This window comes from Eurypyga helias, unplaced genomic scaffold, assembly GCF_000690775.1.
Source record: "Eurypyga helias isolate BGI_N326 unplaced genomic scaffold, ASM69077v1 scaffold8420, whole genome shotgun sequence".
NCBI classification, from domain to species: domain Eukaryota; kingdom Metazoa; phylum Chordata; class Aves; order Eurypygiformes; family Eurypygidae; genus Eurypyga; species Eurypyga helias.
The window spans coordinates 1-25,722 of record NW_010226203.1 but is presented as its reverse complement, the minus strand read 5'-3'; the positions used below and the strand labels follow the sequence as shown (position 1 = coordinate 25,722).

At 39.1% G+C, this 25,722-nt stretch overlaps 1 protein-coding gene across 2 annotated transcripts; it reads right to left on the bottom strand.

Moving 5' to 3' along the window:
• Nucleotides 1-263: 263 nt before the first annotated feature.
• RASGEF1A (RasGEF domain family, member 1A) lies at nt 264-23,474 on the bottom strand. 2 transcript variants are annotated; one of them, XM_010151981.1, is made up of 12 exons: nt 23,295-23,474; nt 16,711-16,839; nt 10,739-10,876; nt 7,066-7,287; nt 6,702-6,776; nt 6,374-6,466; nt 4,779-4,881; nt 4,407-4,486; nt 3,597-3,788; nt 1,961-2,084; nt 1,514-1,586; nt 264-496 (listed from the first exon to the last, which is right to left on the bottom strand). In XM_010151981.1, exons 1-12 carry the CDS (start codon nt 23,466-23,468, stop codon nt 472-474), a joined length of 1,428 nt encoding a protein of 475 aa, XP_010150283.1. In that variant the 5' UTR covers nt 23,469-23,474; the 3' UTR covers nt 264-471. The 2 variants fall into 2 exon arrangements, with proteins under 2 accessions (XP_010150283.1, XP_010150291.1); XM_010151989.1 differs by having other exon boundaries at nt 10,739-10,870.
• Nucleotides 23,475-25,722: the final 2,248 nt, after the last annotated feature.

Here is a 25,722-nt window from a genome sequence, read left to right as displayed (position 1 = left end):
TAACACATGTGAACGGTATCCCTGATTTGAAGGAGACCCTTCCCTTCAAAGCTAGAGACACATGCTGAGTGTTCTGTAGGATACTGGTCCAATGGAGTATTTAACCTGAACACTGGCTTTAGCTGGGATGTGTGTTTGAAATTTTATTTATTTTGGTGGAAGTAATAAAAAATAAAAATTTGGATGCTGATAGAATAAGATCTCCCCAGGGGATACCATCTCCCATGATACATTTCATCTCTGAGAACAGGGCCCTGCCCTTATATTTAAAATAAACCCCCAAAACCCTTCACTTAAGTGCCTTAAGGTTGACATGTGAAATATTTACCACATTTTATTTCATAAAAGTTACTGTATATACAAAACAGACCTCAGCCAGTGAGGTCTTTCTTAGCTCAGTCCAAGTCTTTCAGGTTGTAAAAACATATTCATCTAATGTGCTTCGCAGTCTGCAGATGAGATCCAAAAACCTCAGGCTCTATTAAGAAGAGTTGTCCTGCAGAAGCAATACAAAATAATTTTATCTTTTCTGTCATGACAAGAAGTTTTACAGTTTTGGTAAAGGTTGGCAATAGATCTGTCTTGCATCATAAGCTTTTTGAGGACTTTCTTCAAGGGATAGATTTTCATCTGCTATAAACTGGAATCCATGTATGAATTCCAATGAAGATACTGACTTTAAATTAAATGAGAAGTTAACCTTCATAACATTACTTCAGGCCCTTAAGATGTGCTCAGGCAAATAACATACATTCCTCTGTCATTGTAAAGTGCTACTTGCCAAACAGCATCAGATTTAATGCAAGGTAGGTGTCATAAGTGAAAAGCTTATGTGAACCTCCTAAGAAGCACTGACATCGCTGGGAAACAGCCACGTCTAGGACAGTACAGTCATAACAGCACAAGGGCAGCTCAGGACAGACAGACTTATTCTTTATCTAGTATTGATATGTCAAATACAAATGTTTAACATGATTTACAAAGGTTTACATCTCTCTTTCTGCTTTGGCCTCAGTATTAGAAATCTGATCTATATTGATTTCATCATGTACATAGAAGAGGTGCTTCCCCCTCTCCGAGGGAGGAGGAATTATTGAGAAATTTTTCTTATGAATAATTTTCAGCCTATTTTTATAAAATTCCATCCTTTTATAAGATGTGCGTGTAGGTATGATACATGATAGTATCTTTTTAGTATCTCTAGATATTTCTTGCTCAGAGAAAATAATGTCTGAAAACTGTTACAAATGTGAATTATTTTACTGTGTTTGATAGCCTAAACAAGGCATATTCTCTTTCACAGTCCCACCAGTGATCTTGCAGCCTGAATTGATCTGGCTGGAAAAGCTGTATTAAAATCAAAGCCCTGTTGAATTTTTCCAGATTTGAATTTTGAAGGAAAAAAAAATTATATTTGGGCAAAAGTGTTCTTATGCAAATAGAAGGGAGGAAGCTGATGATCACAGCCTGTCCATGTCCACGAAAATACTCATGTTCTGAAGAAGCTTCATACCTGAGTGTTTTCCAGCTGTCTTTTTCCATGTGGTTTTCTGGACCTTCACTTTCAAAGGATGCAATGAACAGAGCTAGTAAACAAAATAATAACAATCAGATAGGTGGGGTTTTTAACTGAAAACAAAAATTAGAGTTACAATATAGCAGGTTTAGAATCATAGAATCACTGGGTTGGAAAAGACCTTAGAGATCATCAAGTCCAACCGTATCTGTCTGCCACTAAACCATATCTCTCAGCACCTCATCCACCTGTCTCTTAAACACATCCAGGGATGGTTTAACATAGCAGACTTCATAATGAAGTTTATTCTTAACAGAAGCTAATAGGGAAGTAATAGTATGTGCCTATAAAATATTTTTTGCATGTTAACTTTTTTACCTGCATATTCTGTCTGCATTTCAACAAGTAGGAAGATTCACTATAATGCATAATAAAGGATTGTACCTTCTTCACTGTAAATGGGTGCTGTGAGTAGATAGCTCTGGATCTTCTTGTCTTTTTCAAAAGGGCACTCAACCTGCTTCCATGTCAGGAAATCATGAATTTGTCTTGAAATTTCCCAAAACTTCTGCATGAGGTAATTAAAAGAATATCATTAAAATCATATTTGTTTTCTGTCAAATATTAGTTCTGTTGTTTCAATTTCAGAACCTCTCAGTCATCTTCTTATCCATGGTGCTTCCCTTATTATCCCTTACTTGGTCATCTTCCTTGTCATCCTTTGTTTTTACTGCGCCCTTCGCGTCCCCCTTTTGCTCCTAGTTCCTCACATGTTGTTAACCTCCCAAGTTTTGAGTAGCATATCCCTGCTAACTGCCTGGTCTTTATCATGCTATTCTTTTCATCACCAAACTCTTCTTTATCTATAATAAAGTGCTACTGGCTTATTTTCTGCGTCTTATCTCTAAATTTGCCTTGGAGTGGAATGGGTTAGTAAATGGTTTTTATTTACTTTAAATTTTACATTTCCACCTTCAACTTAAATGAAATGTGACCTATCTGATTTTTTCATAAAGCACTTTTTAAATTTAAGAAATAAACAAAATAAAATTCAAGTAATGAAAGAATATCTGTAGTTTCTTTATGTTAAGAAATGCTTAATTTTTAGGGCTTTTCTTGTATATTCTGTGTGCCCCCCCTCCCCAGCCTTAATAATGGCAAAAAGCTTCAAAAGTACTTTTGCCAGGCTAGGGTCTTTTGGACATATATGTTTATTAGTCAGGGAGAGAGAATCCAGAACCTGTAGAAACTCCCTTGAAGACCTGCTAAATACCACCTGCTGGTTGTGTGTAGCAGTTACAGCTAGCTAACACTGATGATTTAGGGTGAAGATACCTATTAACGTTTGATCAGATAGGATGGCTTGCTGCCACAGAAAAGTTAACTTCCCGTTCTTCACTGCCATCCGCTTCCCCCAAACACTTTTGAACATAAGGCAGGGTGCAGGGATGAGGAGTGGCCAATTTTTGTCTGCCATCGTACGTGGTACACTAAAATTCTTACACTTCTTGACTTCAAGTTCTTTCCTTTATTTTTCAATGTTGTAGGAAGAAAAAATTGAAATTCCTTGAAGAAATTTCCCTTTCCAATTAGCTAACATTAGACTATTTTTGTATTACTTAAATAGTTCTTAATACTGGTGGCTTGGCTTCTGAAATCCTTTTCAATCTTTTCATGCATCAGTTTCAGTAACAAATTAATGTTATTCCATTTGGTTCTGCTTATGTGAATTTTATGTTTTACAATGCATCTGTCCCATATCATGTAAAACTAACAAAAAAAGAAATCTCAGTACCTTTTAACAGTATTAGTGGAAGGCAATTACATTCCAGCAGTTTTATGGATTCTCTTCACTATATGCAATTGTGGATCTGCTGGATATGTAATATAAGCACAGCAACTGCAAGCTTTCACAGATATTTGGTGAAATCATTTCCCATAGTCATAATGGTTTATGTCTAGATCACAGCAATACTGAAGGAATGGGTAGTATAATGAGCTAGAAGTTCAAAACTGGCAGCTGTTTGGAACGTACATTGTTGAGCTAGCATTACAGTTTCTATGAATAACAAAGTCCTACCTTGAAGTTTATCTGCCCATTGGGCAAGCGGTTCATATGTATTTTGTGCAGAAAGTAGATATCTTTAATAAACAGGTTGAAAACTGGGATGACTATTTTCTCTCGGTTGCTGTTGGCAGTCTGAGATCGCTGTGCTGCTCCTTGCAGGGCTGTGCGGTAATTACAGAAGTTGCTTGATGGATCCATGTGATGCTATTTTCACAGAGGGGGGAAAAAGGCAGTCAAGTAATACCTGTTTCCTAAATACAGAAAGCTTTGATCTAACCATCAGAGAGTTCATTTCTTACAAATTTGTTGGGCCACTTTTTAAACTTTCAAGGTAGAGTACCTTTATACTGATCAGGCCTGGATTCAGGTTTTTCTAATTTGTTGGAAAGGAGGGTTCTGTACTCGCTTTACACTTACGCTTTGCTATGGTTAATGGAAGAATGAAAGGAAATGATAAACAACTGTCAGGAGAAAAAATAGATCTAACTTGTCACCACCAATCTTTCTGATGACGTTTTTGACCAAGTTTTGTTTTCATTCCATCTCCACTAGATGGAGAACTCCAATTAGTTTTAAGGGTAGCAATATGGCATTCACTTCAGTGAAAACTACCTTGATGTTTAATTGGAGAAAATAGCCTGAAGAAAACTTGTGTCTGTTTTTCTTTGCAGGCAAGAAGGGAGTTTGAAATTCAGGACTCTCCCTAATGTCTATATGCCGGTGACTATTGACAGAGGTGCCTCTGTGATCTGTATTCCACAGCAGAGGTTTGGATAAAACTATCTGGTGGTTTTCTGTACGAAGTCTAAACTTTATACATACCTCTAAAACATCAAATTTGGCTGTTTTGACTTTAGACCAAGTTTTCTTTAGCCGTGCCACAGGACTCAAGTTCATGCCAGCTGAATGGAGAGAGAAGAGACAAATAAACAACTGAGTTAAAAAAAAATACAGGGCTGACATAACACTGTTTATGTATCAGCACAACATGTTTTGGAAGGGAGTTCAGCCTGACAAATGAAAGCTGTAGCTAACACCCGCCCACCCACAAGTTAATCTGCCACTGCTCCTTGCTGCCCCTGTAGAAATGTGTGTGCTGATGTGGTCAGCAAATTTAAGGCAAGTATGAGCATAGTCTGGCCAGTCAGGTTGTAAATTGGAGTGCCTTTTGTCATCTTTGGTAAGGATACTCACAGATAATAGCCATCATTGAGTTGAAGTTTCCAATATTAAAGCATTCTCTTGCCACATCAATGAAAAATTCCACCATTCTTGTACGCTGCTTTTTCTTTACAATCTGAAAAAAAAAAATTGAAGGCCTGTTAAAAGGGAAGGGATGGCCTAAATTTTGGATGGGATATTCAGTCAAAGGCATTGTAACAGGTTGATTGAATAAGCATTTGAAGATTTTATCCAGCTAAATCTTATGAGTGTATAGGCCCGAGGGTATTTTGTTAAGATTTATTTTTATTAAAATGGCAGAAGTGTTTGGGGCTACTATCATTTATTTGTGTAGCTGTGGAGGAGTGTAGATTTTTGTATATAAATGAAGTTCAATGTCTTGGGGAATCTTTTATAAACAAGCTGCATACTTTCAGCTATTTCCTGTTACTGGAAAAGGGCAATAACATGAAGCTGTTATGAGAAAGAATATATGTGCAAAAAATTAAAACCTCTGAAGAAGGAGGGAAAGCAGTGGACAGACTTGGGACCAGAGGCATGTAATCTGAATGTGTGAGAACAGTTGCCATGTCCTGACTTTCTCATGTCACTGTGTGTTCTTGTAAATGACCTCTTGAGAGCAGGTAGGAACAATGATCCAATATACAAATTCCCACTCATGCAAATATGCCAAGGACCTAGCACGTGACGATGAATATGTGTTTTTCAGATGCTTTTATGAATGGTTTGGCTTAGCCCTTGGTATGCTAAAACTTTTTGTTTGACTGGTTTACTGGACATATTAGCCAGACCAGCCAGCTCTGGAAGTTGTCTTGGTGTGTTTTTGCAATAAATTCCTGCAGTCACAGAAAATCTTAAGCGATTTGGATCAATATATACAACTTCATGAAATTGCAATAGGCATTTGGATTTCCACAGAAGGATTACTGACCAAGAAGGAATAGAGAGAAGCTTTTCCTTTTGCTAGAACTGATGCGTATCAATAGTAATCTAAAAACCCAGAGAATACCCATGAAAAAAAAAGGTTTCTGGGGTAGTATACCTTCTGTTTCTTTTCTTTTTACATGATAGAAGTTACTTTAACCTCTAATACGGCTGGTCTCTTTTTTTTTTTTTTTTTTAAACCTCTCCAGCAGTCCGCTTTCTTTTCAGACTTCTGAAGAAAATATTATTCCTGACTTTTCTACAACAAAAATGAATATATGACAGTACTACTGATACCTAAATGCAGTGGAAGGACAGCTGTTTATAGGTGTAAATCTGTGTTTAAAGATGAGCATCTTTGAGAATTTACTAACAAAACAAAACACAAACCCAAAAACCAAAATAACCCAACAAATCCAAAAGAGCTCCTAACTCAAAATTCCAAGTTCCATTTCACTGAATGACTAATGCTATTATTGAAGCTACGCAAAACTAGAGAATATATGCAAAGCCCAATGTAGCCATGAACTCTTAATCATATAAGCATGCAAATAATTTAATGCTTGAGTAATGCCATTATCTTTAATTGCATAGCTAATGTCTAAATCTCTATTAGACCACTGCCTGCCTTTTGTCCTTAAGGCCAGGATCACTTTGCTATCTTGTTTTCTACAAATACTTACCCGACAAATCTCTGTAGCCACCAGCATGCTGAGACAATTGAACCAATTGTCATAGGCCTCCAAATTATAGGTTTTGGTCACATCGCCACGGCACTGTAAAAGAACAGGCCACATGTTAATCCTGTCGTGTATCATGATAAAGTTAACATAGCAAAGGTTAAGCATCCTTTTCATGTCTTAATAGAATCTTGTTGGATATTTTACAAGGTGTGATCCTAAAGAAGGTTAGAAAATTTCAGCCTTTCTTGCACAGGGTATACTCAAATTACAGAGGTTCTTTACCCTGGTTATTCTTTGTTTCTTTTTCCCTCTGTACCCCTTCTTGTACCTTGTGATTATCCAGGGAGTCCATGTGGCTGACAATCTGCATCAGATCCTCTGGGTAAATGTTGTTCACCCTTTCCTGTGTTTGGAAAGATGAGAGGTTGTCACTGTGCAGACAAACAGGGAGTTCAGTGAAAAACGCTTCAATAAAGCCAGCTAGGAGAACCTTTTGGGAACTTTCATGTCCCCACAATGTAGATGAGAGGTGTTTTTATCAGGGTATCTAATTCTTCTTGTTCATTATGTGGTATTTTTTGATTAAAACACTGGAAGCTTTCAGTGAAGCAATAGCAAAATTCATATTGATGCGTAAATTCAAGTTTAGTAAATGGAAAATTAAATTAGTGTCTCACAAATTAGTGTCTCACCAGTTCGATATAGGTCAGCTGCTGTGCCAAGATCAGAGGGTCACAGCACACGCTCAGGATGTCCTTTTGAGTTGACTGTGGCTTGGTTTTGAGGATGGTGCCTTTGTCAGTAACAGGTTGCCGGAATTTCTCTCTGATTTCCTGGTATTGGCTCCGTGCAGAGAGGGCCATCAGGAGGTTCTGTGTCATCTGGCTAATGATCTTTTTCACGGTTCCATTTTCCTAAGCGCAAGGCAGAAACAATGACTGCTAAAAATCTGTAGCTCTTGCAGACACATATAGCCAAAGAATTTCTGACTGGGTAAAATAAACGCCTATTATCCATTTTCTTTCATCTTATCTGAGCTGATCATCCTGTGACAACTGAGCTTGTCCTAACTGCCCACACAGCTTTATAACATCGTTATGCCTGCCTGCTTTCCCAGCTCTCTTTCACTTGCTTGGCTGGTCCATTCCTTGCGGCAGTTTTTGGCTAGTACCCCACTTCAAAGGCATCGAGGTAAACAACCTACAAGTAGGTATAATGAAAGGTGTTTGAGTTGCTTGTACAAAGCTCCCTGGATTCTCTGTGTGCAAAGTGCCAGAAAGCTCTTTCTCATTCTGATCAGACTCACTGATGACCAAGTCTATCCAGCTCAGGCAGAATCCAGAGAATTTGCATTATGCCCAGCAATATACCCCTAAAAGTCACTGGCTTGGCTCTGAACAACTATAGCGTCCAAAGATTTAGGTAAAAGCACAGTATACGACATGTTCTTGGACAACTATAATACTTTTCTGTTCATCAGGTGCAGATTTTAAACGCAGGATACATAATGGTAAAGCCACAGGAATATAATCATTCAGTGTTTTGACAACTAGGGTAAGCTGAATTCTTTCTGCCATTGATTGTCTCCTACAGACATTTCTCAATGAGGTCAACCCCAAAGAGCTAACTTGATCCCAATCACACTCATCCATCCCTCCTTTTACTGCTTTAAATGACCCTGGTTCTCCAACCCTATTCTTACTACTGCTGGAAAAACTAATTCTACCAAAGACAATCCTTCCCTTTTTCTACCCAATTGTTGTCTTGCTTTCATGTCAATTATTTCTCTTGAAGTTAGCCACAAGGTTAACTGTTAGCTTACAACCTGCTGTGTTGGTTTCTGCTGGTCAGCTGGGTACGCCAGAAAGAACTGCAATGAATCTTTGATCATTCTAAGAGGCCACTAATGTGCAGTGATGATGGAAATTATGTAGCAGATGTGGGAGACAATGACTACTGAATACTTGTCTATTGCATGCTATAATTAAACAATAATCGTGTCAGAATGTTGCTTTACAAGGCAATAATATGACTCCCAAGTGAAATCAAATGAAAAGCTAAAGGCAGTGTAGCTCATCTTGAGGCAACTGGATTACCACTGAACAGCAGCTGGCTGGGGCCATTTCAAACACTGTGCTACAAGTGTTCAGAATTGCCAAGGGAGCGTGGTGGGGGGACTAAAATAAAGCGTTAATTCTGCTCTCTGCTATGCTGAGCTTTCTATTGCAAATGATTTGACTTCAGCTGCTATGCCTGACTTAGCCATGTGTTTGGGAGGAGGCAGAATTTCTAGATATGGATCATGGAGAATCAAACTTGAAGGCAGGGGAGATCACTACAGATATTATGTGAAAGTGAACAAAGAACTGCAGTGATATGAAAAGCTAAGGCTTACTTAGGCTACTGTGAATTTATTAGTGTCTTAGTACTTTGACAAATGCCCTTTAGAGTTTTAGAAGATTCATTACTGGTCTTACCTTAAATTTTCTTAGAACTTTGGAAAGTAAGTCAGTAAGTATACAATAATTTGTCCTTGTCTCAAGTCAAACATTTGTACTTCATTTGGGACACAACCCTACATGTACTTATAGCTATTTGGTATGCTGTCTGATATCAGTAGGACAAGTACCTCACTGCTTTGTGTGAATTCTCAGTTGACCTTTTATCCTATGTATGGAGAATAGTGTCTTAAGGTGAATTTGGAAAAGCTCTAAAACATGTACTAGAACCCCAAATCATTACTATAATCCCTTGCTGAAGCACAGTGTGGGCAATTTCTTGTGGTAAGAAATACTGAGAGCAAGAGCTGCTTTTTCTCAAGTGTGAAATTATGTTTCTTATAGGTCAGATGTGGCATAGCTCTTCACTGATGAAACTGGACTTTGTAAACTTGTGAAGGGGATAAATACAGTGATGCTGTAATTAATCCAAATCATCAGATGCCTCAGACACCAGAGCACTGAGCCACTCCATGAAGGCGTGTTTTTCTCAAATGACATTTTATTTGTACGTAAGAGTGGGAGTGAAGGGAAAGATAAAGAAAGGCCACAACTTCTTTCCAGCTCAAAGTAATAGACAAATTTAAATACTAACATACAGACATTGAGTAAAACCTCTGCCAAGTCCCTTTTCACAGTAGTGTCTCTGCCAAAGTACACCTCTTCACCCTTGTCTACAAAGGGGAATAGAAGGCATATTATAATCCTATTTCCTTCTCCCCTCCTACTAAGGCACTGACGCTTTCATATTAGCATCCAGGTAAACAGCTTTGCTGATGCAAAGAAACTGACGTACTTCCCTGTGACAACTTGGTTACACCTAATTGTATTGTCCTATCGCTGATTCATGCGGTGCTGTCAAACCTGTTGTTCTTCATTTTCTCTGTACTTGAAGCAACAAAAACACATAATAAAATTGTCTTCACATTTCCTGCTAATTGTTTTCCAAAATATCTTAAAGCTGTGGGTTTAAAAAACAACAAGAAGCTTCTACTTCCTTTTAAGTAAGCCTTCATGTTCATGCAAACACTTTACAATTAATTCCCTTGCAGTTCCTGATGAAATCCTTCCTTCTTTCTATTGGTAGTTATGGTGATTTTTCTCAATAAGAAGTGCAGGCTTTAAGAGTGTTGGAGAAGAAAAACCCAAACCAACAAAACAAAACCCATGAAAACAAAAAGCAAACAGAAAACAGCCCTTGTTTTACTTGAATTTGCTTTATCTGTTTGCTTCAGAGAACTCTTATATGAGGCCTAATTTTCTTCATAGGCTTAGAAGCTCAGTGCTGTTAAGACTGCTGATTGACTAGCTATCTGAGCTCAACCATAACTCCCTTTGCAGAACTGCTGTGCATGTCACCTGAAATGTGGCAACAAAACAGCTGCTGATTACTGTTAGGAGCTGGGAATGAACTATTAAACAATAAGCATCTTCACCTTGAGCAAGAGTACACTTGATACAACTAGTTGATATGTCTTGCAGGACTTAAGAAGTATAGAATAGTAACAAAGTGCATAATACCAAGTACATAATTCATTATGAAAGTTAACTATATTGTGCCATTATGGTCACTGTTCTTTCCTGTTTCCTTCTGCACCACATCCATCTTTCATATTGTCGTGACTGTTTTGTCTCTTCCTTTTACACTTAGTTTTTATAGATAGACGGTTTCTGCTAATGTACCATTAAGTTCATCACTCAGCCCATGTTCTGCAGTTACACTGACAGCTTAGCAACTGCTGTAGTCCATTTAGAAAATACTGTATTTTCTAAATGAGCAAGGGCTTATATATAATATGATAAACTATGTACAAAGGTTGACAAATATTACTTTCCCATTTAAAGTTTTTCTCCCCCACACACCTACCTCATCACACTGTGTGATCCTGTGAGCAATCTCCTTCAACTCTTTCATGGATTTTTCATCTTGGAAGTCATAGGGAAAAGTTTCAGTCCATTCCTTCAAGAGCTGAATGATTTTGGCAGCAAAGGATTTTAGCTTTGCCTAGAAAGAAACAATGAGTTGATTACTAACCATAGACTTTTCTGACTGCAGAGTAAATTAGCTGATGAAGGCTCACATAAAACCAGGCACCCTTGAAAATAGTTTGCATTTACAGGTAGGTGAAGGGGATAAAATAGAATCTACTTAACTGCGATCTCGACTCTGAAGTAGTGTGATTTAGCCTTCTTCCATGATAGTTCAGTATTGTTTCCTACAAACACTTTGAACATCTTTTCAATGTTAGCTGTATAAAGCCAGGAAGATGACAAAATAGTTTAAGTGACTTATTTGATTGTAGTCAATGGGACTTATGCTGATTTATGCCATCTGAAGCAGCATCTTGGCGTTTGAATTCAAATGCGTACAAACTGCAGTACTCTACCAAGCATCTTTCATGAGAAACGTTCACAAAGACACTTTTGTTCTGTAGAATTTATCAGACCTTCCAGATTGAGCTGTATGTTAAAATAAATGAATGACAGGAAAGATGTGTGTGCTCTCTCCATGACATATAAATCAGAATGGACTTTGAAAATAAAAAGTATTGGCTCTTACTCAAAGAGCTATCAGCCACAGAAAGGGGAGGGAGAGCTGTTTTCTAAGTTCTTCTGTCACTGTGATTCTTGTAAGGCTTTTCATCAGTTAGGCCTGCATTGGACGGCAATTACTCCACTATCATAACAGAGGCCAGCACCAGTAAATCCAAGGGAACACTCCTGTAAAATTGGGAGTGTGAGTGCTAAGAACACTTTTAACAAACAAGATGAACCAAAGCTCAATCGAAGTTACGTTTTCCTCCCACTCAACCTGTGATGCACTTAGGGAGAAAGAGGAAGGTTTCATTTGTGTGTGTATCCCCCCACTTGCGTAAGCTACGGAAGTCCCACTACACAGCAGTTCCTTCTCCCCACACACAGTGCACTTTCCTCATTGCGCTTTCCATCAGCCTCTTGGGAGTTACAGAAGGTGACTTAGCATGTGAGTGTCACTACAGGAAATTGATGTATTTTAAAACAAATAGAGAATGTCTTCCAAGAATTGGTCTAACTCCTGCTAAAACATCATCCAATGTCCCAGTTTATTTAATCAAAACCAGAAGTCTACCAACCTAAGCTATTCTTTGCCTCTTTTTAATGTCAAGGTGGTATAGTCAGTGGGAATATTAATTCTGATTAATAAGAACTTTGAATTTAAACCATGCATTCTTGAATCTTCAGTCTGAAAATGAGCTAGTCCTCCTTGTGCATCTGAAGGAGATTTTCTTGTTTGTTTAATCCAGAGCTGCAGACTATTCTGCTAGCGTGCTTCTCCTAGACGTTTTTACTGATAGCATTTAATTGATCCTGCTAGTGAACGAAGCACAGAATAGTTGGATAGTGAGGGCAAAAAGAAAACATCGCCATTCTCTTTACCAGCAGTAGGCATGCCTGCAAAGAAATCTCTGCCAATGCCACTCCTGTGGAGCCCAGCTATAAGGTATTTCTAGCAATGTGGGACAGAGTTCCAGATTATAATTGTCTGTCCTCAAAACTCCCATTATTATCTGCCTTAGGGAAAGGACAATTTATACTTCTTCGCTAGGAAATGCATGGAGCCTGACATTATTAAAAGAATAAGCTGTAGGTGGTGATAGAATTAATTAGCCAGCCGGTGTGCTTCCATTCAATTAAAGTTAACAGGTACAGGCCTACTCAGCCTTTTGTTTACTAAAAGCTGCTACAGAACTGTGTTTTGGTACTAATTATCCTGTCTATTCTTTCTTTTTAACTTCAGAAACTAAAAAAGGAGGGATGGAGGAAGGAAGGCTGCAAAAAGTCTTCCTTAGGCAAGCATCTCCATATAAACACTGACTTCCCATCTTATATATCTACTAATGAACTTTTGTTGGGTTTGCTTTTTTCCGGATGGAAAGCTAAGCATCTCTGGCAAGACAAACTGCAAACCATGTTACTCTTTATATAATTGCTCTTCAGGTGTAAAAAAGCTTAATGTTTTTATCCAGTGCTCTAAATGCTCATGAAAATCAGGTATGCTTTCTGAGAGTGACACTAAAAACCATCACTATAGCCAACCATGAGATTCTTGTTCAGTGTGTGCTCTGATGAAACCCAAAGCAGCGTGACAGGCTTGATGCAAATGCTTTGTGATAACCCAGATAGAAATCTCTCGGACATGTGGGTAGCAGCATGCATTTTCCTTTTTGTCATGTTTGCAATAAACTTAGCAACCTACTTTTTCAGTAGTCCTGCTCCAGATGTGAGCCTCCGCTTGTGAGGCCTGACACAGAGCTCTCTGGAGCCTATGGGAATACTTCTCCTAAAAATATTTCTTTGAGAAGAAAAATAATTCTATTAAGTACTGTGGTTCAGCCTCGTTCTGCGTGAGACAAGACAGACAGGACTAAGAAACAACTACCAATTAGAAAGGAGGGCAATAGCAATACTGTGCGTGTAAGAAAGGGAAGTTTAATGACAATGACCCAGTTATGAGTATTGTTTTGATTCTAAAAAGAACTTAGTGGTGACAAAAATCGAGGGAAATCACAATTTTTGAAGACTTGCATATTTCAAGAGAGTCACGACAAACTTAATATAAACTAACTTCTACTTTCTCTTTTTATTTCTTACTATTATTACTGTTATTATTACTGTAACTTTTGATTTAAAAAATACCCTCGTGCTGCAGAAACAATGCACCACAGTTTTAACTACAGGGGTTTTTTTACACTGAAAATACTATACACATGCTATTTTTCTGTGACAATCTTGTTTGGGTCTTTCCAATCTCTAAAACGCTTATGCAGGGTTAAATTTTAACCTTTATGGTCAAGCTTAACTACTGCCTTGTATATTATAATTTACGTCTTAAACTGTGAAACCAAAAGGACTCTAAGCAGGCTCCAAGACATCCCAGAGTGTTGTTCTTTTTAATCCACTTTTCTCTGTGTTGTTTTCTATAGGATTCTTGGCTACCCAGTAATGTCAAAAAACAAAGGAATGATAAGTTCTGTGGCATGTAAGCTCAAAACCTGGCTCCTTGCCACTTTTTCAGCTCACACGCTATCCAGGCAACAAGTCAGCCAGTTTCTTGTCTTAAGATATTTGCATAAGCAAACTCTGTCAGAAATGATCAGAGCTGATCATTTAACTACTTTTGCCAGCTATTTCCTGCTACGGAGTCACTTAATTAAAAGGTGCTGGTAGCTGATGATACCTTAATGGGTTATGACTGTGAATATGTAGAGTGCCTTGAGTCGAGCATTTCCATGCTGCATGTGAAATGAGGTTTTATTTGTTGCCAGATAGAAAAGCAAATGGTTGCAAATGCTGATGGCCAAACTGTTCTGTAAAATATTGTGTTGGTTTTGGTCAGAATAGAGTTAATTTTCTTCACAGTAGCTAGTAGAAGGCTATGTTTTGGGTTTGTGCTGAGAATACTGATAACATACTAATGTTTTCAGTTGTTCCTGAGCAATGTTTATATCAAGTCAAGGACCTTTTCAGTTTCTTATACTAACCCTGTTCTCCCAGCTTCTTGTAGAAAAGAAGCTGGGAGATGACACAGCCAGGACAGCTGAGCCAAACTGACCGAAGAGATGCTTCATGCCGTAAGATGTCATGCTCAGTGTATAAGCTGAGGGGAGTTGGATGAGGGGGATTCGCAGCTTGAGGACAGGCTATCAGTCACAAGGGGTGAGCAGCTGTTGCACTGTGCATCACTTGGTTTTGTATGTTCCTTTATCAGTAACATTGCCATTACTATTTCCTCTTCCTTTGCTGTCCTACTAAATTGTTTTTATTTCAACCCATGAGTGGAGGTTTTCTTTTCTGAATATCTCCCCCATCCCACCTGAGGGCAGAAGGGTGAGCAAGCACTGAGTAAGCAGCTGCATTGTGCTTTGCTGCTGGCTGGGGCTTAACCATGACAAACATACTGGTGCTTGCTGTAGAGAACAGTAAAGCAAACATTTGAGCAGGATGGCAGAAGATGATGTAGTGTTTTACAATAATTTTGTGTTTATTGGGCAGGACAAAAATTACAGGTTGTTTTTTTTGTTTGGGTTTGTTTGTTTTTTTTAATTAAAGGGGTAGGAAGGGATCCAGAGAAAAAGCAGCCAGCATGTAAACTAAAGCAACCTCCCAAACACTAATGTTTTATTGTCACCCTGCTGTTTGGTTGGTTTTCCTGTAGGCCCGTTTCCAAATTGTCAGCAGAAGGTGTAAGAGCGTGGGTGTTGGGAATATGAGCTGCTCTATTTTACATCCTATTGTTAGGATGTCATGATTTCCACACTGAAGTGAAATAGCATAATTTTTTTTTTCTTTAACACATCTGCTGAAAAGCCAGAATAATACTACTTTACCACTAAAAACTGTGAACAGCCAGGTGATGTAGTCCCCAGACACTGTTTTAATTTTAAAATCTCTGAAGTGTATTGCTATTCACAAAAATTTCATCATGTATGCCATTATGTTTAAATCCAAGTATTTCACAGGTGTATTTTGACACTGGCTACTGACAGCAGTTGTCTTCCTATATCTACAGGTCAGTCTTGCTCATTCCATGTTTCAGATGGTCCCAGCATCTCTTGCAAGTTCCCACTTCTGCTGTTCAGTTAGGTGCTGCTGAGGAACAATTACAATTTACAGAGCATCAGTTTGAGGTTGCTCAGTCACTAAATAGTTTGGCAGTGGTGATGGGAACGGTTATTGCCCCTCTGTACTAAGCTGCATGTAGCGGTTCTTGCACCTTCTTTCCCCTACCCCTGGAATTCCCCAGCATCTCCATGACAAGTTATGTAGTTATTTCTTGAGTAGATCAAGGGACTGACCTGGATGAAATTCATTTGGGTAGTTTTTCCTGTGGAGTAATTTTTTAACATAGTATGAGACTGCGCCCCAGGAACAGTCAGTGAGACGTAAGCCCTTAGGTTAGTATTGCTGTCAAAAACCCTATATTGCCAAATCAGTTTTGCTCATTATGGTCCCCACTTGGAGTCCTGATACAACCAGGAGAAAAAAAAATGGGACTATCAACATGCTGAAGATCAGGAATGTGAGCATGTAATTTCTCACCATACAAGAATGGATCCAAAATGTGCCTAGGATTTGAACAGTTTAGGTCTTTAAATACTTCATCCTTGTTTCTGTTGCTTGTATTTGAATGCCAGCTTGGGCTGTTCTGGTACTTCAATTTCAGTCCAAAGCCCTTCAATACTCAGTTTTCATAAAGTTGAGACTTAGGTGGACCTAACTGCATTTCATAAACTGACCCAGTTTGGTGTAATCGGTTGTAGTAAAACTGCATAGTCACGTGTTAGCACAGGCTACCAGTGTAAATAGTGCAGCCCTTAACTTTCATGCAAGGTACATTCTGATTTACTGTTACACCAACTTAAAACACCCCACCAATAACCTACAATGGAGCACTCAACTCTAATGGGATGGTGAGTGACTGGACAAAGGGGGATTGGATTCAAGAAAGAGACCTAACTTGATGAAAGCCCAAAAGTGCAAAGCGACTTGCTGGGCAGGTTTCACGGCAGTTACACACTGCTCCAGTGCACAGCACCGACCTGTAGCTCATAAACTGAGTTACATTTCCAGCCACTGTACCCAACCGGTAAGGTAGTACATGACCTATGTTTGTGGCTCATGAAGAAGGAACAGGCTTTTCAAGAACAAAATACCCAAATGAAAGTGCATCCAGTAACACACAACAATTACAATTTCAATTTCTTCTTTATCACTCTATTTAGCTTTAGAATGAGAAAGAAAGAGTGGGAAATAAACAACAGTAGCACAGCTAACTGAAGGACGAAATGGTTCATTTACCTTTTCTGCCTCAGTCCCCGTTTCCAGCTGCTGCTTCTGTTTAATGCAGAGCTGCCCCACTTTAGCCAGGAGCTCGTGTGGGTGAATGAAGACTCGTGAGCTCAGCAGGACAGTGAAGATGTAAGTCCTCTGTGGAAGCAGAGAGGAGAAAAAAAAAGGCAACAAGGTGAATAACTTTAACAAAAATAATCTGTCTTTCTTGGGAAAACTATTCCATAAATCACGAACATAGCTTTCTTTCACTTAACCTTTTTATAATTTTTCCTTTCTCCAGAGAGGTGGTGATCTCCTTTTGGCTCTGTTGAAAGAAAATGCGATAGGCTTCAAGGCTGTTAACTCTGGTGTTTTCAGATTCCCAACTTATTTCCCTTTTAAAATGCCAAACTTAATCTGCCTAACTAGTCATCGCTCACTGAAGAAACAACTGAAATATGTCCAATGTAGGGCGTTATGCCTCTTGAACAGCACTATTTCTGCTGTTATGTTTCTTTAAGAGTGATTGTTTTTCATTGAGCTGCAGAAAACTGCTTCATGTGTATTCCAAACCACAGCTGTAACTTCTTCATGTAGGGTTTTTTTGGTTCCTTTTTCCCACAATCTCTGACACAAACTTTAGCTTAGATTGTGGCCATATGACAATAATTTAGTTTTAAGCTTGACTTGACTTATCTGGGGGCCTCTTTCAGAGTCTTTTGAGTATGAACACTGCTTATAAATGACAACAATTATTATTTCTTATTAGAAATAGCCTCTCCATTTGATTTTTAAAAGCTGTAATGCATTGTGTTCTGAATCGTACTCTGGAAAGCTCAGTTGAAGTGTGAATGCCTTTATGTTTCAGTGTTTGAAACTTGGCTTCTGTATTTGAATGCGATTGCCTGAATAATGATAGTAGCATTTCATAAGCACTTCTGGTTTTCCTTCAGGCTTTTTGGCAAAATTTGGAGTCAGGAAATTGTAGGGGATCTCCTTGACAATGGATTTCAATTAACCTTTGTTATGTTTGCAATGTGTACTGTTGTTTTGCACCGTATTTTTAGAAATGTCATTTGGCGGGCCACAGCCAGTTGTCCACATAAACGGGCAATGCACGCATACACCACCTTGGGCTGGACAAGTGAATTGAGACACCTGAAAACTTAAGAACAGTTGTCTAAAATATGGCATCTCTGCTTTTAGCTACCAAACTCTGCTGCTTGGAATCTCTGAAACACACCTGTAGCTAAACAATAATGCTATCTTTAAAAGTCTAAAAAGGTTATGGGGTTGGTCTCCCTAATCACAATAAAATGTCCTATTAATGAAAAATTTTTCCACTTCTTTATATTATGGGGCAGAGAATTATATATTTAGCACTAAAAACCTCTAAATGTCAGAAGGGGAACAAAGGGTTTTAACAACAACAAAATTAACTAAAAGTCAGTGTTCTGAGAGGAATTGAATAGTATAATAGATAAAGCACTTATCTCTTGAACTTTCAGTTCCGTACTGAGATTGTGGAGGCAGCTAATGAAAGAACAGAGTGGAGCATGATACAGCAGAGGAATTGAAAATGCTCATCCTGACTGGAAGATCTTTATTGGCACTGGGCTTCATGAATTAAAATAGGAATAGCATTAATTCTGTACTATCAAAACTGGAGTTAATCTGTAGTCTTTGCCTTTTTTATTGTTTATGAGTAGAGGAGGAGAATGGTTAACTGGATGGACAGTTGGGGACAGCTTCATGCATGAGTGGAAGTGCTGTTCCTACAGAAGAGGGATAGCTGGGGCCACCTAACAATCGGGTTCTCCGTGACTTGAGGCAGGTGTCCAGGGCAGTGACAGGTCACTGACAGCATGGCCTCCTTTCTTGATGGCATAGTTGCAAACATCTCATACAAGTGCACACTGGGAAAATTTAAGAAACTGGGCCTCTGTTTAGTTTTCTTTTTGTGTCTCCAGGATTTCAGAGTTTATTTTTACATTTACAATGGCAAAAAAATGAAATTCATTAATTTTAAAAAAGAAATTCAACGTAGCTCTTACACCTGCTTCTGGCAACAGTTGATGGATGACATTGTGTCAGCTTTGGAGAAACTTTATAGAAATCCATAGTAGCGTATGTGGTGCGTTGTAGCCACTAAAATTAGGCTGAAGAGCTAACCCTATCCACAGAAGGGAGCTTGGTTTTGTTGTGGGACAACACATCTGATCTTTTATTCTTATGTATATGAGAACGATCTCTACGCTGATACACTCCCCATTCAGAATGAAAGCATGATAGAGAGTAGTGTTGGGTTGTGAGATTTATTTTTTTTTTTGAGAGGTGGTGGGGAGTGTGTTTTGGTTTAAGTTTTAAATGATGCATGGTTATCCTCTGTAATTTTTTGCAGCCAACTTCTGTGATCATTTCTACCACTGTTGTCCCTGAATTTTAAAACTGTGAGTCTGGACTATCTAGGAATGGAATTTAGCTGTCGGGTGTGTCAGCTGTCACTTGGCTTCTGTGAAAATTTTTGTTCTGGAAACATGAAGCAGCCCTCGCTTTTACCCTATTTTGCATTTGAGAGAGATGGGGAATTTAAAAAATAATTACGGACTTTGATACTTTCATCCCTTCCCCACATTCTTGTTTTAGGAGTTTAGAAGCCTCTGTGAAAGATGCTTATACGTCTAAGTAGTGGGTAACCACAACTTAAGCCAAACTGCCCTGCCTGTGACCTTCATTCTGATAAGCTGGAACACATTCTTTTAAGGAAAGATATAATTTTGCTTCTTCTACTAATTCTAGTGTTGGTCTCCTTGATGGAAGTTTGTGTGACGTGGGAGAGTGTTTATCCAGAGTGATTCTGAGAGGTTCACTCAGAGTATCACTTCCCTATTGTTATACTGCAAGAAAAGTATGACCCAGATGACCTGTGCTTTTATTTGGTCTCTTTGATAATGTTTTATATGATGGTCAAAAAAGTGCCGAACTGGCAAGATACAGGAAAGTACATGGCCAGATAAGTGCATGCTTTCCATTTTAGGCTTGCTGATGTCTCTCTGTAATCAGTAATATCTTTACTAGAGCCATACAATGCTTTTCCAGACATCACTGGACTACTAGGTTTTAGAAACAAATTATTAGATCTGGAACCCATCTGCTGTATTTTTAATCCATTTTTTAAGTCACTTAACTGGAACTAGGTTCAGTACTTTGCAAAGCAAAATTGTTCCATTATGGTCAATCAAGATGTGCTGGTTAACAATATATTGTATCTAACTGTGGAGGGGTTTTGCCTATGCTGGAACAGACAAAGAGTAACTGCAATTAAGAACCAAATTAAAAATGATAGGTCTGACAACAGTATTGACCCCCATCTCCTTGCTTGCTGCTAATAGCCACTCTCCAATAAATAAGGAAAATTCAGGCTGAACTAATCCATGCATTTTGGATTTGCAGTAGGTCTCAGGGGTTAGGAACACAGTTGTTTTGGATAGGAAATATTTAATATGCCTTATCTGAATCAAGGATTTCTGCTGTTTGCTGCACCTGTACTACTATACACGTAGAGGCTGAATGTTGTAACACTGTAGAACCGTACAGTCTCTCATAGGCAGTCCCCTAATCATGAAGATGATGATTTGGAGAAGGAAATTTAGCTATGAAGCTAGCTGGTTTGACAAAGTATGATTAAAAAATGCTTCCATAAGCTATAAGACTGAAAGTTAAGTTCCATTTATCCTACAAATGTGACAGGTATTTCGGAGGAGAGGCAAAAAAAAAAAAGAAAATCCTCTCTGCGCTTGGAACAACGTAAGCTGATACAAAAGGGGTTTGTACTTTACAAGAGAATAAGAAGCCAGATTCCTTTAGTGCCTAAAGTTGTTGCTAAGAGATGAGCTGAATTATATTAAAAAAAAAAAAAGAGAGCACGCGAGTGCACAAGACTAAAGAAGGAATTGTTACTCTGACCCAAGAATGCACTGATGTCTTCTTGAGGAGGAAAAAAAAAATTAAAAAAAATATTTTCTTTGTGCACTCACTGCTCATTCTGGAGCTTCTTGTTTGTGAATATCTTCCTGAAATGTTTTCTTGCTTGGGCACAAGGGTTGCAGACTGGTACATTCCATTCCTAACCTCCCGAACTCCTCTGTCTCATGAGTATACATTTTTCTGTGTGCTGAACAAGTCCCTCTACACAAACAAGCCTCAAAAGAGCAGTACACCAATGTAGGGCCTTATCTTTTCCCATTCTCCCTTGCCTGTCTCGTGTTCTGCCAACATGGCAAATACATTTTTGTTTTGCTTCTGTAACCAGCACAGAAATATACTCTGTTTGTTTTTTCTCCACCCCCTCTTTTTTTTTCTTCTGTCTAGAAGATTACTGTGACATTTAGCTTAATGTCCACACAGACGGGAATGCCTTGTAAGCATTGTGCTCAGATGGACTAACCCAAAAATTTGGATGAGTACTGGAACTTACAGATATGTCACTCTGTAACTAAGGTAACTTCTGCTAATGTAACCAATAGCTGTGTGAGTCAGTTGGTGATGCCTTGTTGCCTTTCTTTGCATGTGTAGCCAGAGACATGAGACTGAGAGGTGTTTATACCTTTCTCTTGAACATACAGTAACAGATACTCTTCTGACAGGGTATCAGCATAAATGGCTATCACTCTAACCCTCTGTGGCAACTTCCCTAAAAATAGAAATGAGCATGAAATTGAGTATAAACATGCAACTGTACTGAAATAGAAAACTTGGATTTGAAGATGACTCAAATACAGCTCCTTCTTCATGTTGTTCAAAGCTTATTTATCTACTCATTCTATAATTAATCCTTTCAGCTAAATTGGGTGATCTGATTTAACTGAAAGAATGTGTCCTGCTGTAGAGGAGATCAATTTAGTTTAATGCTGTTTTCCATCTCTCTTTCTTCCTGGAGTTTGCTTGATTTGCTTCTATTCTCTCCCTCAGCTGACAGCTTGCTGTCTATTTAAACTGCAGCCTCCCAGGGTGGGGTTAGCGATGGCTTGATTTGCGATGCTACCTCACATTGAGTATGGGAGAGCACCATGGAAACTAGCAGCAAAGTATGTTGTAGACCCCTTAAGTAAGGCTCACTTTATGGAACCATTTTCAGAGTAGCTGCGTTATAAATAGATCCTAAGTTACAATAAGCTATGTGCATAAGCAGTTACTTAAACTTAGCTGTATTCCAGAAATCCAAGCAGTGAGTAACTAGATTCTAGTATTACACAAAAGACAAGGAACCCACTCCTTGGAAGGTTTAACTACAGCAGCCTAAAGCTATTCCACCGGTATACCATACCAGTTCTACCTGCTCCTTTCTTCTGCATCTGCTCTACAATATGTATTTGGGGGCGGGGAGCAGAGATTTACTGTCTGAAAATGGTTATCCCTCCATGTCTTAAAAAAGATGCGGTACTAAGCATCTGTCAAAGGTAGTGCAATTGTACGTTAAGCATATTTAAATGCAAGGTTTTGGACTACTTTTGAACTGGAACATGAAAACATCCTGTGTTTGCTTTTTAAAAATCTTTTACTAATGACTTCTGGCAATTTTGCTGCTTATACCCACTGAACTCTTATACAGGGAGTCCCTTTTTTGTGCATGGCGATTATGAAGATGGCTGGTGCGTATGTGGGGGCTTGGAGGGGCTTTATCCTGGCTGATGTGAAACCATAGTAAAAGGTTCTACACAAACTTGACCGAGAAACACATAACAAGATACAGCATGGCCCACTACCACAAGTGTTAAGTTCAACATACAAGTTAATAAGATTGCAATTTCCTGCCCCCTTGTTAGTGTTTACAGAGAGCTGGGATGCTTCTGCTGTAGCTGCCACTTTTTCAGAGCTCAGATGGAATATATGGTATATAGCCGCTCTGATCTTTGGCAACTTGTTTAAGTAACATCTTTCATTGATGGCTACAAGGGGTCATTTGAAGTGATAAAGTGATCTCTTAATAATATCCTAGATTTAGAATCTTACTGTGTGGCCTGGAGTTAAACATAGTATTTACTTCAGAGGACTGCACTGAGGATGTTTAATCAGTTGCAAAATCATTTTCAGGCTCAGGAACATACATTATTACAGTGCTTGCCCATTAAAATGTCTTGAGAAAGACAGCATTTTAATTAAAATCTATATTTTTTTTCTTGATAGCCAAACCAGAATATACATAAAAAATTAAGAGGGAAAAAAAACCCCACAACTAGAGCTGATTTCAGGTCTGCTTTCCTAGGCAGGAGCTGGTTAGTAGTTAATCTTGGCTGCATTAGAGCTAAAGCAGCTTAGAGGGATTTCAAATTCTGTGGCTAATGCTGCTTTTAATTGGTTCTTAAGGCACCCATTTGGGTTCAACAAGGCTTTATCTTTCTAACAAGTGTTCTCATTTAAAAACAGAAAGGAGAGTATCCCCATTGAACAATGTATTTAGTGAATGAATATTGCAAGTAAAATAAATGCATCTTTAGCCTACATCTTAATCTTGAATCAGAAGGAGGTAGAATTTCTTGAGGAAGTACCAAGCCAGATAATAATGCAAGAAAACCATGGGGAAAAAAACCCCACATTTAGTGCCTACTTACATCTGGATAATAGTCCATGGTGGGCACCAGGCGCTCTATCAAGGCCTCAAGTGATCCAGAAACAAGGTTCCCATCCTGATAAACAGGGTCCACGCACCTCTCTCCCATATCTGGCTGCACTTGTCCACTACAACTGGAACCAAGCATGCTGGAAAATATTGGCGTCTGGGGCATAGTTTCCTGCATAAGCAAATAAAAAAAAAAAGAGGGTTAAGCTTTCTTTCAGGCTGTCTTGGGTGTGGGTTTTACAGAGGCATACATTAAACACAATTACATATTTGACTGAACGCAGCCTGGGTATTAGAGCTAAATTCTGATTCCAAGCATCTGTAAGCTGGCTTTGCTGTTTGAAATGAACTATGCCAGTCGGGCTGTAGATGCAGGAGCTGTTAGAATTTTCTTTGGTGTACTCGATTTCTCCTTTCTCCCCAGGTTTCCCCTGGCTCTTTACGCATAAAACTACACAGGGATGAAAATGATTTCTGAATTTCCAAGACACCAAAGCATTGCCTTACTGAACAAACAAACAAACAAAAAATATTGTGACTTAATGTCCCTCCTTTTACTCTTTTTGAAGTCAGATCTTTGGCCAAAACACTTGACTTGTGATGATAAATCCTTCACCACCGTTGTAGCTAGATGTAATCCAGGTCACAACAGAAGTGCATCTTCTGCACACAGTTATCACTGGAAACAGCGGGGGATGTACTATCTGAACAGAATTGCAGCTTTTTTTGGTACATGAAACCACGAAATGGGTGGAACTGAAGGCTGTGACATATACTCTAACATACCACTCTAACAACAGTCTCTCTGGAGATTTTTTTTCTTAGGAAACCTGCTGTTGCAACACACAAACCACACGAAGGTTTGGGGTTTCCACCTCTCCCCTCCCCTTGGCCACCAGCTCTGTCCGTGTACCGTGGTTACCAACTGGGAGTAACCTGCGGAGGTGGGCGGTCGGGTGTTGGAAACTGGCGACAGCTTAAACGTACGCAGAAGACGAAACAAAACATCCTGCTGCTGTATGGAAAGGTTGAGAATATAGTCAGCATCGCTGTCAAAACAGTTCCCCCTGGCTGCCGGCGCAGTTAAGAGTGTTTGGAAGGTGAAGTGTTTAGAAGGCGGCGTTAACTCTTTAGCTGCTGTATGTATCGTGTAAACACGGTAAGGTCGCGCTGAAAAGCGCTTGGGCAGAGGAAGGGATTTAGTCCTCCAGCAGCACCTTTAAACTGACCGATGTGCCTGACTGCACCTGTGCCTGAGACACGAGTCCTATATTTCTCTTGAGCAATTTTTCAGAAACTGGTTTAGGAACTGAAAACCTTAAAGGCTGTAAGGGTTTGGGTTTTTTTTTGTTTGGTTGGTTTTTTTTTTTTTTTTAGGTAGCACTTGAAACAATTGCAGAGCAAACCTTTTAACGCAAGGCACATTCTTCCTCTCAAACTCTCCAAAGTGATCATTCAGGCTTACAACCTGGGATAGAAAACATTTTTTGCTGGGTTTTTGTTTATTTGTTTGTTTTGATTTTTTTTTTAAGCTCAGATGAAGGCTAGGTGCGTTGGTAAGGAAAAAATACCAGTATGAACAACACTTGTTTATCAAGATTGACTTACATGTTGGGCTGATTAGTAGAAATGGTTTGTGGCTTTAACTGGAAGACCTTTATGTATTCATGTGATACAGATACAAGGGAAGTGTAATACCCTGTAAGATGAAATATAGCAGCTATTGAATAGTGAGTGACCAGAGAGGCTACTCTGAGCAATTGGAGTTTCAGAAGTTCAGGACATAGAGTCAAATAAAACAGAAAATACGGGATCTAATGGCATATCAAACTAAATGAAAGATGTTGATTCTGCACAAACTAAGGCTACTCAGTATTTCACAGACTTATCTGTTAGGCCTCAACCTTGCCATATACAACAATCTGACAAATCACTGGAGCATGTGATGAAGAAGCCAGCTTTGCTATGCATACTATGTAACTCGCCAAGTAATTTGTTTTTTTCCCTTTTAAGGCCCATAGCAATAAAGCCGAAAACTACTTCTCGCACTGGCCAGGCTATGACGGGCGCTTTATATCAGTGATGGGCTAATAATATGAAGTTACACAGGGTTTTTAGGGAAGGTAACACACTGCAAAGATGCTTTAGGAGGAAACGTACCCCTTTTTTTGCCATCAGGTGTTTTTAACTCCTTTAAGACGTGCATTGTTGCGCCAGTTTTGTTTTTAAAGACCCTTTTCAGAAGCAGCCTCTAACGACCTTCGCCGGCTTGCCAAGGGGAAGCCCTTCGGCAGGGCTGGCTGCTGCCACCAGCACTCCGCTCCCTGCGGTGCCAGCTCCAGCCTTCCCGGAAAAGTCACGGGAGCCGATCCGACGGGTGCCCCAGCGCCGAGGGGGGGCAGCCCCTTAAGGGAGGGCAG

What these genes read in the sequence shown, in the direction of transcription:
- RASGEF1A (XM_010151981.1), bottom strand. Translation starts at nt 23,468, where the DNA reads ATGCCCCAGACGCCAATATTTTCCAGCATGCTTGGTTCCAGTTGTAGT. An exon ending in CGGGGACTGAGGCAGAAAAG is followed by an intron (nt 10,877 to 16,710) that starts GTAAATGAACCA and finishes GTTTCTTTCTAG; the next exon opens with GCAAAGCTAAAATCCTTTGC. An exon ending in CTCAATGATGGCTATTATCT is followed by an intron (nt 4,487 to 4,778) that starts GTGAGTATCCTT and finishes CTCTCCATTCAG; the next exon opens with CTGGCATGAACTTGAGTCCT.